We start from the raw sequence: 12,846 nt of genomic DNA on the forward strand, positions 1-12,846 counted from the left end.
AGGAAGTATATGTGTGATTTAAGTGAGATGAATTACAGCCTTTGTGTCCATGCTTATGAGGGACATGTCATGCTGTGCACTGGTGTGGCTCTCTGATGCCTTTTTAATAGTTTTTTAACAATGCAGCTCTACAGCACAGATGAGGATACATCAGGTGTTTCAAACACACACACAACACTTGTTTGTAGAATCAATTCCTTGTTGGTTTCCTTCTCGCCCTCTGATTTGTTGACACTAATTAAAATGTAAGCCACACCGATAAAAACTTTCAGAATTACTTTTGCTTTTTACATTGAATTGTGGCAAGACCATGATAACATGGTACAAGGAGCACAACCATACAGAATACAAGCTAGCAACTGTCAGACTTTCCACAATGTATATAGAAGAAGTTTTTTTAAAAGAACTTACAGAATCTAAAACTTCTTCTGCCAGTCGTTGCTTCAGACAGTGAAGGAAACTCTGAGGCTGCTCCTGGCTTGTCCTTCGGTTTAGCTCGTTGTTATGCTTCTCTCGTTATGAGTCCTCTTCAAACCAGGACATTGCAGCTCCTCTTTCTAATCAGGATTTCACGATGATGATTTGAAGTAGGTCATCTGTTCATGACGTCTATAATGGGTTTTTATTTTTCTTTCCACCTGCTCACACCTTCAGGATCAAGAAGACAGCTTCAGACATGAGCTGTGTGGAGGATGTGGAAGGGAACCCCTCATCTTTCAGTGAGTACCAACACAAAGATGCACACATGCTCTGTACCCTGGGCAACCCAAATTAATGTCTATATTTGTGAATGAATGTTTTTGTTTACCATGTCTGATTTGTCGTTATATATTTGCGCCTACACCCAGATGGTGAAAGCAGTGACTTCCTGAGTGCAGAGGGGAGCGTTTGTCTGAAGTCAGGCCAAACACACACTTTGGACATCCACTACCTGCCCCTCTTACCAGGCACCAAGTACGGCTCAGTGCTGCTAGTCTGCCCGCAGGTCAGTGTGTCTGTCTGTCATTGTCAGGGTCTTCTTTCAATTGAAACTGAATACCAGTGAATTGGCATGCTTTGGCCAATTGGGGACAAAACCATGTTATGTGGGCCATCATTTATTCACAATCACGTGTGTGTGTGTGTGTGTGTGTGTGTGTGTGTTTGTGTTTGTGTCTCTAGGTAGGCGAAATGGTCTATATTGTGAAGGCCACAGCAGAATTGCCTCTTCCTTCCCCGCTCACTGCCAGGCCAACTTCAAACATAGTCTTCATCACCAGCAACTCTGGTAGGAGTTAACCTTATAACATTATAAAATCCTCTCAACATTACACCAACACTAATATTTCAATCATTTAAACATTAAAGAATTTAATATAAATGTCTTGGGTCATGCTCCAAAGCCCAAAAAGTGAAAATCTTGTAACATCCTTTGTGTAGATTTTCTTCAGGGGAAATGTGGTTTTCTGTTATGTTTAAATCTTGGCAACATATGAGCAAATGTGATAGTGCATCAAAACACTGATGTTTTTCTCCACCATTATCTGTGTGTGTATCAGTGCTAAGCCTGCGCTGCAGAGTGGAGCAGGTGTGCGAGGAGATGGTGTGTGTGCCGCTGATCAATGTGGCCTGGGAGCGAGCTCTGGCCATCTGGGGTCAGCAAAGCATGAGCGCAGAGGAGCACAGGAGGCGGATGCTGACACACACGCTGTACAGTAGCACTGTGAGGGCATCTACAGCCATACGCAAGCTCTCCCATCAACAGCTACACACACAGACGCTCTTTGGAAAGCAGGTGAGGGGATAAACAGCAGATTGGTTGGTTGGTGGAACGTAGACAGGGTGATTTTCACAAATGTTTTCTTTGTTGTCTCCATTCATTTTGTTGTATACCTCCTCTCCTCTCTTGTTTTCTGTCAGGCCCAGCTGTTGAGTGGTACTGACCAATGTAAAGTGGTTACATATAGTGTTGAGGTTTCTTTGCCACAGTACTTCACTTTACCCAGTACTGTTCAAATACCTATAAAGGAGGACACCAATGTACCATGGGAGGATCCTGCAGGTACGTACACACACCAGACATTGGATCTGGAACTCTTCCTGCCAGCCCCTAGTTAAGTGTTCAGAAAATGAACCAATTTTCCATAGTCCATCTCTGAAAATCAAAGTAAACTCTCCTGCTATGATTGTCCACTGTTTCCCCTCCCCTGAATATCGTCTCCTCCCTTTATTCAACAGATTGTGACTATGTGGACATTCCATTGCGGTTCCAGGCCGACCGTGTGGGACAATTCACATGTCAGGTGGTCCTGAAGACTTCTCGTGAGATCAGGGTCTACATGCTGGAGGCACTGGTTACCTCAAAGGTCTATACCACACCAGATGAATAAACCTGTCAATGAATGCTGGATTGCTTCTTGCTGCCTGGGTTTATGATCAATGTCTCTAAAAATATATAATTTGTGAATTTGTGACCACAGGGAGAATCCAATCACCTGGACTTCAGTTCGCCTGCTCACTGTTCAGTCACACAGGACATACCAGTGGTGAGGACTCTTGAGTATTAATCAGTCTGTGTGTGTGGTACCTGTTAAGAGGTCACCTAAAAGCATTTGATTAATAATGAATGCTTTTATATATTACTTCCAAAAAGAGAAGAGCGTGGTTGAATATATGCACATCAACCAGAAAGCTTGGTTGCCATGTGTCTGACTTGACTGACACTTACAGAAACATTTTAGTTTGGAGACAAATGTTTATGTTATGATGTCGTGAGTGTAGTTTTTGTAATTTGCCGGATGCTGCAGGCTCAAGTCCGATTACCAGGCCTGTGTGTGTCTACCCACAGCACAATGAGACCCAGCAGGACTGGAACATGCAAGCTGAGGTGTGCGGTGAAGCATTCTGTGGTCCAAAGGTTTTGAATGTACCTGCTGGGACAAAAGCCTGCTACCCCCTCTCCTTTCACCCTTCTGCACAAAGTGTCTTCATGGTAATACTCTTTTTTAATTGTGTCTGTCCTTTTGTCCTTTGTCACCTTCGCGGTATTAACCTTTCTAGTTTGAACAACACTGTAATAAATGACAGGAGTTCTTTACAGAATTGAGTCCCGCTGCACACTAGGGGATCATGCAAGTTACAGAGTTCCAGAGTCTCTGAAATATCAGAAATACTTAGCAAATGTGACGTCCCACATCTCGACTGGATCGTGTGCTTGTTCTCACGATTAAAACATTGAAAATAATTTGAAAACCTTCTAGTGTGCAGCAGGCACGAGTGTGTGTTCAGGATAATGCAACATCAGCAGCAATTTGGGTAAAGCCTGCGTTGAAAGTCCCCTGCCAACAACACTCATCGGCCAAGCCCTTATATTTGGCCTTTCCTTTAATTAGTCTTCATTCCATCCTCCCTGGGAATGTTCAGGTACCACCACTTATCTCAATGCCTCAAGCAGCTGCAGACTGTCGGGTCTGTGCAGCTATTAAAGTGATATCTGGTTATTTAAGCATCATCTTCCATTTATTTCTTTACTCATTAGCAGAACATGGAAATAAAACAGAGCCACAAGCAGAAATACAGTCATGAATAAAAGGCAAAGGCAAAGAAAAAGCTTTTAAAAGTGGAGAGTTACATAGAGAATGAGTGAGTGTGCGCTTTCCTCAGTCTACATATATAAAACGGGAAAAAAAGTGTATTGCATTGGCCGGGAATCGAACCCGGGCCTCCCGCGTGGCAGGCGAGAATTCTACCACTGAACCACCAATGCATTTGATGACACACGTTGTGGAGGCGTACCGATTTATATAGATGTCCAATTGTCTGAAACTTTCCCTTAACGGTTCTAAACCGTTTCCAAGTCATTCTCTATAGTATTGCGGCCCCACTATGGATGTAATGCGCTCCCCGGCCACTGACCACGTTAGCGCTGTCACCTCCACCGCTTCAACTCTCTCTTACTCGCAACTTCCATTTGAACACTTGAGTGACGCGAGAAGAAGAAACAACAGGAATCACAGGTGAGATAAACAGGAAATGCACCGACTGTACAAGGGGCCGTCCTCCCAGTTCAGTACCATGGACAGGGAAAGTTAAATTCAGCACCAGGGACAGTGGACAGACAGGTTTCTGTGGAATCCAAAGGAGGCGGGGCTTAGAGACAAGCTGCACTGTGTGTGTTTGACAGCTTGTCCCTTCTCCTTTCCCCTGCAGGGCAAGCTGTCCTTACAGAATGACTGTGGTGGAGCTGAGCATGTGTTTACCCTCAGAGGAGTGGGAGAGCGCCCCCTGCCTGTGGACCATGTGATATCATATGGCCCTGCTGGGAAGACCTCATAAACTCAGTCTCAAGGTAGAAGGACATGTGAATGAGCCACGCTGTTACTGAGGAGGTCTATTCTGGTGGACACTCACACTCAACTAGTCCACTTGATGTTTGTGCTCTCGTTGAAATCAAATAAATTTAAGATTTCAAAACACATCTCCAAACAGTTTCTACTTTCATCGACTTAAATGTGACGATTTCCTGTTTTGTTTAAACTTCTTTGATAGTAATCTGAATATTGTGGTCGAATACAATATGCCATTTAAAGACATTACTGTAGTGGACACTCCTGACCTGGCCTCAGTCAGTATGCTGCTTACCAGTCAGTGCCGGTTCTGATCCCAACCCGTCAGAAATACACAGACTCCACACCGGCACTGACAGTCTCATTTTAGAGATCCAGTGCTGGAGAAGAAGGCCTCCTGATGAGGCCTCGGCCTGAACGGCTGAGACCATGGGCAGAACTCCATTACTGGACAACCACGGAGCCTCCAGGACAGATCACCTGGACTCCACCTGAGGTCCCCAGCCACCAAACCACGGTCTGGGTTCCAGTCGAGGAGGTCCATGGGTTTGGTTTATACTCCTATCATTCAAAAGGATTTTTTATCATAACTGACATCACACATTTGAAATGATCTTTTAGAAGTTAATGGCGGAGGACCAGAGGCACTAAGTGACTGATGGAGGATGCAGGAGATGTAGATGGACCAGAGTTTTACTCCGGAAACGAGTTTATCTAATAGTGGCCCCAGAATATAACAAACTGCTCTTTGTACACATACTCACTATCACCCTTTGACCATTTGATAATTGTTATATTTCGGTGGGTGATTAATTGTATTCACTGGAGATTTCAGCCTTTAGATGATCTATTCAGTTCACTTAGTCACTCGCATGGAAGCTGTGCGTTGCTCGGTCGAGATAATTAGGTATTTCGTCTCTTGGAGCATGTGTGTGTTTATCTGTCTCTTCTGTCCCCATGGCAATTTTTTAATGCACAGGAGACTGAAGAGCAGTGTGACACAAACCATTAACACCTGGATAGAGATAACAACTTATACAGAAAATGTCATCATGATTATTGTCTACAGTACATTTGTAGAATATTTTCTAACCTGGCATGAATGTAAAATGTGATTCATGGTTCAGAGTGAAACCGAATTCTCACCACAGTTTTTTTCCTCCCAAGTTTTATCTATTGTTTACACCCTGTCTTTGTCCCCCCCTCCTCTGTATTCCCCATTCCATCATGCTTTCTCATTTCTTACTTCATTGCTCTCCCTCTGGCCACCTCTGTGTGTGTTAATCTGTCTCTGTTCTTCTTTAAGTCGCCAAAATTGCATGTGTTGTTGAGTGGGCGTGGCCTTAATCCGGAGAGCGAGGAGCCTCTTGGCATCTCCTCCAAGATTCTCTCCCATGCCTCCGTCACTGGTCCCATCAACAACCCAGCTGAGTTCCCAGCCTCACTCAGCATCACATTCACAGGTCACAAGCACTTTAGACTTTCTCAGACACGTTGTTCTTGTTGCACATGTGTAACATGACACTTTGTGTACTTGATACATCTTCATGTTTTTCCCTGTAACTCTTCATAAGTTCACTTGAAATAAGCATCAGAGTTGTTTGTGTCCACATGAGAATCGTTGTTTATCCAATTTGGCTGCTGGGTGTAAAACGTACAGATATATTTATATGTGACTGTGCGTTTGTTGTCCATCTTGGCGGCAGGTACACAACTCACTTAGAGGCCAGTTTGATGTGCCTGTAGTGTTTGTGCTCATGTCTGTGGAGTTACAACACGCCTGGCTCTGCAGCACCATGAGGCCCCTCAGCAGCTGACGCAATAACACTAACTTCAGCACAGACGGCACAAGGTGTGTACACATGCGTCTCACTGTCAGCATGAAAGGATTTATGCACTGTTGGTCTGTGCCTCGGCTCTGACAAGTCTCTAGACATGCAGTGAAGCACATTGGCTTCTGTTATTTCACATCCAGGCGGATTTCTATGTAGTCTGTCATCGAAGAAAAGGAAGAACAGCCTGTTCCACTCATGGTAGAGAGGTGCATAGAGTCAAAGATATTCTGACTGTACATGTGGTCTGCACAGTACGACTACAGTATAAATAGACCTAGAACGTGGTCATATGTCACATTGCTAACACACTGACAAACACATTCACACTGGCCTTCGCAGCTTCCATTATCATCATTACTGGATTTTTAAACCGTTGGCTTAGTTTTGACACAATCTTGAGATTCAGTGTGCCAGAAGCAAAACTGCCTTATTAATAAATACTTACCTCTAAACCTCACTGTTGTTCTCACATGTGCTTCAACACACCTCAACAAAGAATTCAATACCTATTACTAAACGTACCGATCACAGAATCAAAGCAGGCTTCTCCATATTGACATCATATCCCCCTGATTCACTGCGTTGCAACACAACTGCCAGTTACTTCAGACGAGAAATGAGGCCAAAGCACTTTCAAATAAAGAATTCTTCATTTTAATCGCTATAAATATTTGATCAAAATGTGACTAACAGACAAAAATGCTGTTGGAAATTCATCCCATTTTATTCTCAGCTAAAATATTCAATGGGCCAAAGCTTTGTAAGAAGGAAAGCCAAATAATGTGCTTGCTAGTTTTGCTTTCCTTGCACATTCTTCTTTTATAAGGAATGGGCTTGACATGTTTTCTGATCTGGTTCTGTTTCTTTGCTTATCCTGAATACAGAAGTGTAACAGGAAGACCTAATGTTTCAGGTCTGAGCAGGAACTTGTCAACCATCTGCTGGATTTGTCCTCTCTGTGGGATTCATATGGAAGGGCCTGTTGAGCGCTCGCCACTTGGCGTGGTCTGGTGTGAGGCGGGCTGCCAGCTGGAGAGGAAGCTGGATCTACTGCTTGCTGCATGTTCCGGGAAATCAGGAAACCGGAAGGTGGGCGCCAGTTTGTGATTTATACTTTTTGTAGCGTCCAAGAAAAAACAGAGATTTTTTTAACTTTGTTATATTGATCCAAAGGGGCGCGATTGGGGGCCAGAATTCTTTAATAAGTGTAACAAGTAGTAACTTTCATCCAGTTCCTACATTGATGTGAGATTAAGTGATTCAGGATCTGTGTGATTAGGTTCAGCAGGTGATTGACTGATGAGCACATGGCGGAGCATCAAACCAGACAGCAGGCCAATCACAGCATGTTGCATCTGATTAACATCAGATTGAATTAGGTTTGAACTCCCGTTGTGGGGTTGTTTTCATCAGGAACATGTTTCACCCAGTACAGTCTGCTGTGAGTTGAAATAGTATCAAATACAGAAACATTGCAGATATTTGAATTTCACACTGTAGCTGTTCAGGTACAGAAGCACAATCAGATCCGTTTTGCGGTTTGCGGAAATAAAAACACAATTACTTTTCCCGTGAATCTGAGATGTAAACATATTCAGTTGGTAGGAGGAGGAATTTGTCTTTTGCTGCAGAGATTCAATAACTTCTAAATGAAATCGTGTTGTTCTCTGTACTCAGTCAGTTTAAACACTCAGAGCAAACAGCTTGGACAAATGGCCATTAAAAAATGCCAGAAGCAAACAATCACATTTGGAGAGACAAGACACAATAACACATACACCACATTAAAATCCTTTCACACACACTCTGGCACATTGTGAGGCAGCGGGAGCTGTAGACACACACAAACACTAACTATGAGAGAGAACTAAACACACACACACATATTATGCAGACTGAGAGAGGCACACTTGCGCTTTAGAAGTTAGAAAGCATACACACACACACACACACAAGGAAGCAACACAAAGAAGCAAATATGCACACCTCCTCTGTGTGAGAGGAAAAAACATAAATATGCTAATAATAAGACAGAATGACAAAACACACACAGACACACAGGGATAAAAATATACACAGCAGCAAAAAATGGGTTTGTTGGTCTCTCTGCTCTGTAAAGTACAGACTGAGCGAACACTGTATTCATTTATTCTCTCTCTCTCTCTCTCTCTCTCTCTCTCTCTCTCTCTCTCTCTCTCTCTCTACGGTGGGTGTGGACTCTGCATTCGTTGATTACAAATGCCAACATGTGCTGAGTCTTAATGTTTGTATAGTTGAAGGTTGTGTTACAAATTACCCATTGTACTTCCTAAATAATGGAAAAGTACGACCTCCCTGTTTAAAGGGACAATTCACCTGTTCTCTACTGTTGTGTTGTACTTTGCATGTGGCATCCTTCTGAATGAACAGTGCAATCATTTATCAGCCGTCTTCATCTGTGGAGTCCATTAATGAGGCGTGCCTTGGTAGAATCAATACCTCCGAGAGCTAATGACTTCTCCATGAGGAAATGACGGGGGGTGTGGTGCTGCTAATAGGCTCTTCCATTATCCATGTGATTCCTGTGCTGTGTGGGGAGCGAGATGAGGAAGCCAAGTATCATCAGCCGAGAGCGGGAATATTAAAGACCGGTTTAGTGAATCATATTTTGTGAGATAAATAGGAGCGCTCAAATTACACTTTTCAAGATAGATTAGATAGGAGATATATTTGAGTGGAATAATGACTTGAAGAAAACAGACGGGTGGAAAGCAGACTCTAAATCAAAGGTGTTCATGTGTGTGTGAAGCAGGTCCAACAGTGTGCAGGTTGGATTCCAGCTTTAAGCCCTCGACAGCCCACTTCACTGATAAGTTCCTCTTCTGTGAAGTTAATCAGCAAAATCTTCTGATGTACTCATTGGCTGCGTATCAACCTGCATGCATTTGTTCAACATAACAGCAAAAAGTTTTCAGCTTCCTAAATACAAAAAGCCCTTGACTCCTGTGTCTCCAAGTTGACATCTTTGAAGGCGTCTGCTTCATGTATGACTTCTCCCTTTCATCCTGAGAGATCTGTATTCTTCCAGTTTCACATCTGTCAAGAAATGTCATTGACACATCAACACTGTCTTTTGTCTGGACATGTTCCTGCTGTATTCTTGCGTGGGCTCACTCTGACACACTCTGTGTCTGACGAGGACTTTTGCAATCTCACATTCAGCCCTGCTGGAAAATCTCAGGAAAAGGTCCAAACTTCAGAGCATGTCTGAAAGCAGCTTTTGGTGATCTTCCAACTTTTCTTCTAGCGCCACTCTGCAGACGTGCAGTGGACGTGTGCTGAGAGGGAAAACTCCTCATGACCCCCCCCCCCCCCCCCCCTCGCTCCTCTGTCGCTTTGCTCTGCCAGTGAACAGCAGCAGAACTTCATGACCCTCGACTTTCCACTCTCCTTCCTCGCTAACTCATCCCCCTCTGCAGCTCCCCCCCCCCCCCACACACACACACAGCTATAGGCTTCCCATTCAAATGTTTTCGTGTTTCACTTCCAGCAGCTGTAGCTTTTTTTTTTTTAAACATTAAATTTAACAAGGTCACCTGCAATTTAAGGGAAACCTTTTTATATTTGGAAAACAAACTGTTAATTGGAAAGCCACATTGTCACGTTGATGGTGTTGGTGATGGGACTCTTTGTCCTTTTCTTCCTTGAACGGCTCATTAGTTGTGTTATTGCTTCTCATGAGCAGTTTAATAAGCTGTTTTCCTACTAATAAAAAGATGGGGTATCATATCTCGTGGAGAACAAAGGGTATTTTATGATGCACATTCAGACATCGCTATAGAAGTTCAACCCCTTTGTAGTTAATCTGTCTTTATAACTGGTGCATATTTAATTAGTTAAATCTATAAGTTGTAACTGGTTATTACACACTCAGCAGGTGAAAGATATATGAGCAGCAATAAGTAAAACTAATGGTGATGTCTCTATTAAGACTTCACTTCAGGTAAAAGATTAGCAAACTCCGCCCGTCCCTTAGGATCCTCTGTTCGATGGACATAAATCAGATTCCTCTCAAACTGCTGATCCAGGGATATTCTCACCACTGATTATAATACAATAACCAGGACGACCTTGAAATGTTCAGCCACCTTTCTGAAAAGCCTCAATATCTCCCATTTAATAAATCAAACCACATGAGCCTGAAACAGTTGACCAGTGTGAGGGCCTGTGTGCATGCTAATGGCGCCCACACAGCACGCATGGCTACCCGGCTCCGCTGTACTTCCACGTGCCCGTACCTACACTTTCTGAGAAGAAGCTTCGACGGGTTATCTTAATGGATATGTCAGATTCCAGTTCAGTTTCCTCAGTATTCAAATATTTTATATACCCTACCATTTTCCAGTATTAAAGTACCTATAACATGTCTTTTTTGACAAGACAGATCTCAAAGTGATCTTTTCAATAAACTATAAAACACGTTTCTCCAAGTATCCCCCTCTTTTATCATAGCTTCCATATATGTGAGTGTGTGTGCCCACTGGTTGTCCTATGGCTCACCTTTTTCCTGTGGAATTATTCACGAGGCAGTTATAGTCAGTTATGTGTCCGTTAAGCACCATCTGCAGCCTGCTGGGGAGAGAATGGAGGGGGGGGGGGGGTTCGGGGATGGGAGGAGAGAGGGAAGATGGAGGACGGAAGCGAAAAAAATGTGGAGAGAAAGAGGGACATGGAGGGGCGGGGGGGGGACCAAGGATATGGTTGGGCTAATAGATAATGCAAGACTGAAGGGGGAGGAAGAAAAGATGAGAGCAGCAGATAAAGTGACAGGAAAACACTTAGATTGGGTCGAGGATGATGGAAAGATACTCTTGTATGTATGTATTTTGTATATCCTGTGTGTGTGTGTGGTTGTGGGGTTGTGTGTCCCTGCAGAAAGCTGTAGTCATCCTGACAGTGTGAGTCAGTGCGTTTGCTCTTGTTTTCTGCTCGTAGATCATCTGTGGACATTAGCTTCCTGTCTTACCTTCCTCTGGCAGGAGTGTCGACCGTCAACAGATGAGCCAATTGGTGGAAGGCCTGTTGTGTCGCCTGCAGGGAGGAGGGATCACGGTAAAGTCTGATTCATGACATCATAACAAAACGGTAAGTTTAATAAATGAAATCAACCGACAGGTATCACTCATCACTCAGTCATTCCCTGAGATAAGGAGGTTGAGGACTTAGACCAGTTTAGTTTTACTTTACTTTGTCCTGTGCAGTTTGGGCTCTGAATCCCTTTTAAAGGGTTTGTTTTGTTTTGAAGGTCTCACAGGAAAGTGTTGATCATCACTCTTCTTCGACAGATAACAAATAATAGGGATTAGGATTCAACCGTTGTCGCATTGATGTATCTGCTATCCACCTCAGTCTGAATCACAGGCTCAGATTCTGTCTGATATCCACTCAAAATAGCTCCGTTCACTTCACTTAAATTGAATATATGTGATTTATTTAGTAAAAACTATCCACCCCAGAACAACTGCATTCACTTCCACTTGCACAATCTTCCAGCAAGACAAACGTTACCTCAGCTCATCCCACATATACAGTGTTTAACTAAGCTGGCACATTAGACTGACAGCATGTTGAGATGTGCCCGAGGCAGGTTGGTTGCGTTTATCACAGACTCAAGAATTCCAGTAGAAATTTAAAAAGAAAAAAGGGAATAAGAATAAAAACATTTTTGATTTCCAACAGCTTTGATGTCTTCTGACAGACGAGCCATATGGCGCTGCATTAACTAATCCTTCTCTTTTCTCAGACATTCCTAAATGGATTATCTACTTGGCGGCTTAATATTTCATTTTCATTTTGTCACAGAGGCCTATCCCCATACATCACTCACTCTGGGATTCAATTAGTGTGGCAGTAATTAAGCAGGGGCTGTTTCTCTCTGAAATGCACACAGCATTATTTGACAGGCTGCCAGTCGAGGTGTCTGCACGCGCGTTAGTGTGTGTGAGAGAGAGAGAGAGAGAGAGAGAGAGAAAAAGAGAGAGAGAGAGAGAGAGAGAGAGAGAAATGTAAGAGCAAGAAACCGTCCTGTCAGAGTTCAGTTTGTCTAATAGCATTGTCATTGTCAATACACAACATAATTATTTTAAACAACACACACACTGCAGTAAGGTGTCCTGCAGTATCCGACACTAACACAACATATTTATAGTTATCACTTTGCTTTGTTTTATTTAGAGTGAATTACTGTCAAATATGTCCACACACAGATACAGAGGCGGTACCAGCAACGCACTAATGGGGGGATGAGGAGAGCGGTCTGGTATGGAGCTGTCCCAGTTGCTAACCTGCCAGTGTTAGTGGGAAACCACGCTTTAGTTTGGTCTCCCACCGAAACCACGCCATGTTTCTTTGAAGTGAAATCGAATTATTGCTGCGGCAGGGCCCTACCAGTGCTGCATGTGTCTGCATTCAGCCTTTGAGCGTGTGTGTGTGTGTGTGTGACTGTGTGTCTGTGTGAGTGAGTGTGTGTGAGCGTACACCTACCAAAACTCCCTCTGGTGAACCCGGCAGAGGAGAATGAGGGTAAAGAATAAGTTGCTCACCCCCACTTTCACCCTGTTCCCCTTCCCTCTGCTTTATAACTCCTGCTCTGACACATAACAAAAATCCTCACGTACGCGCGTGTGTGTGTGTGAGAGAGTCATTGT

General features: G+C 43.5%; 1 protein-coding gene and 1 non-coding gene across 2 annotated transcripts in view; one reads left to right on the forward strand and one right to left on the reverse strand.

Moving 5' to 3' along the window:
* The window catches only part of LOC128431330 (cilia and flagella-associated protein 47), a 21,257-nt gene extending 16,861 nt beyond the window's left edge, over positions 1 to 4,396 (forward strand). The window contains exons 41-49 of the mRNA XM_053417612.1: positions 655 to 719; positions 849 to 985; positions 1,162 to 1,267; positions 1,539 to 1,774; positions 1,900 to 2,041; positions 2,218 to 2,345; positions 2,460 to 2,525; positions 2,828 to 2,971; positions 4,189 to 4,396. Coding sequence (XP_053273587.1) covers positions 655 to 719; positions 849 to 985; positions 1,162 to 1,267; positions 1,539 to 1,774; positions 1,900 to 2,041; positions 2,218 to 2,345; positions 2,460 to 2,525; positions 2,828 to 2,971; positions 4,189 to 4,314 — 1,150 coding nt within the window. The 3' untranslated portion in view covers positions 4,315 to 4,396. The remainder of the gene's footprint in view (positions 1 to 654; positions 720 to 848; positions 986 to 1,161; positions 1,268 to 1,538; positions 1,775 to 1,899; positions 2,042 to 2,217; positions 2,346 to 2,459; positions 2,526 to 2,827; positions 2,972 to 4,188) is intronic.
* trnag-gcc (transfer RNA glycine (anticodon GCC)) lies at positions 3,675 to 3,745 on the reverse strand. The gene has a single exon. It is a non-coding gene; the product is annotated as a tRNA-Gly (tRNA).
* Positions 4,397 to 12,846: the final 8,450 nt, after the last annotated feature.

The sequence above is a fragment of the Pleuronectes platessa genome, chromosome 24 (genome assembly GCF_947347685.1).
Source record: "Pleuronectes platessa chromosome 24, fPlePla1.1, whole genome shotgun sequence".
Lineage (NCBI taxonomy): Eukaryota > Metazoa > Chordata > Actinopteri > Pleuronectiformes > Pleuronectidae > Pleuronectes > Pleuronectes platessa.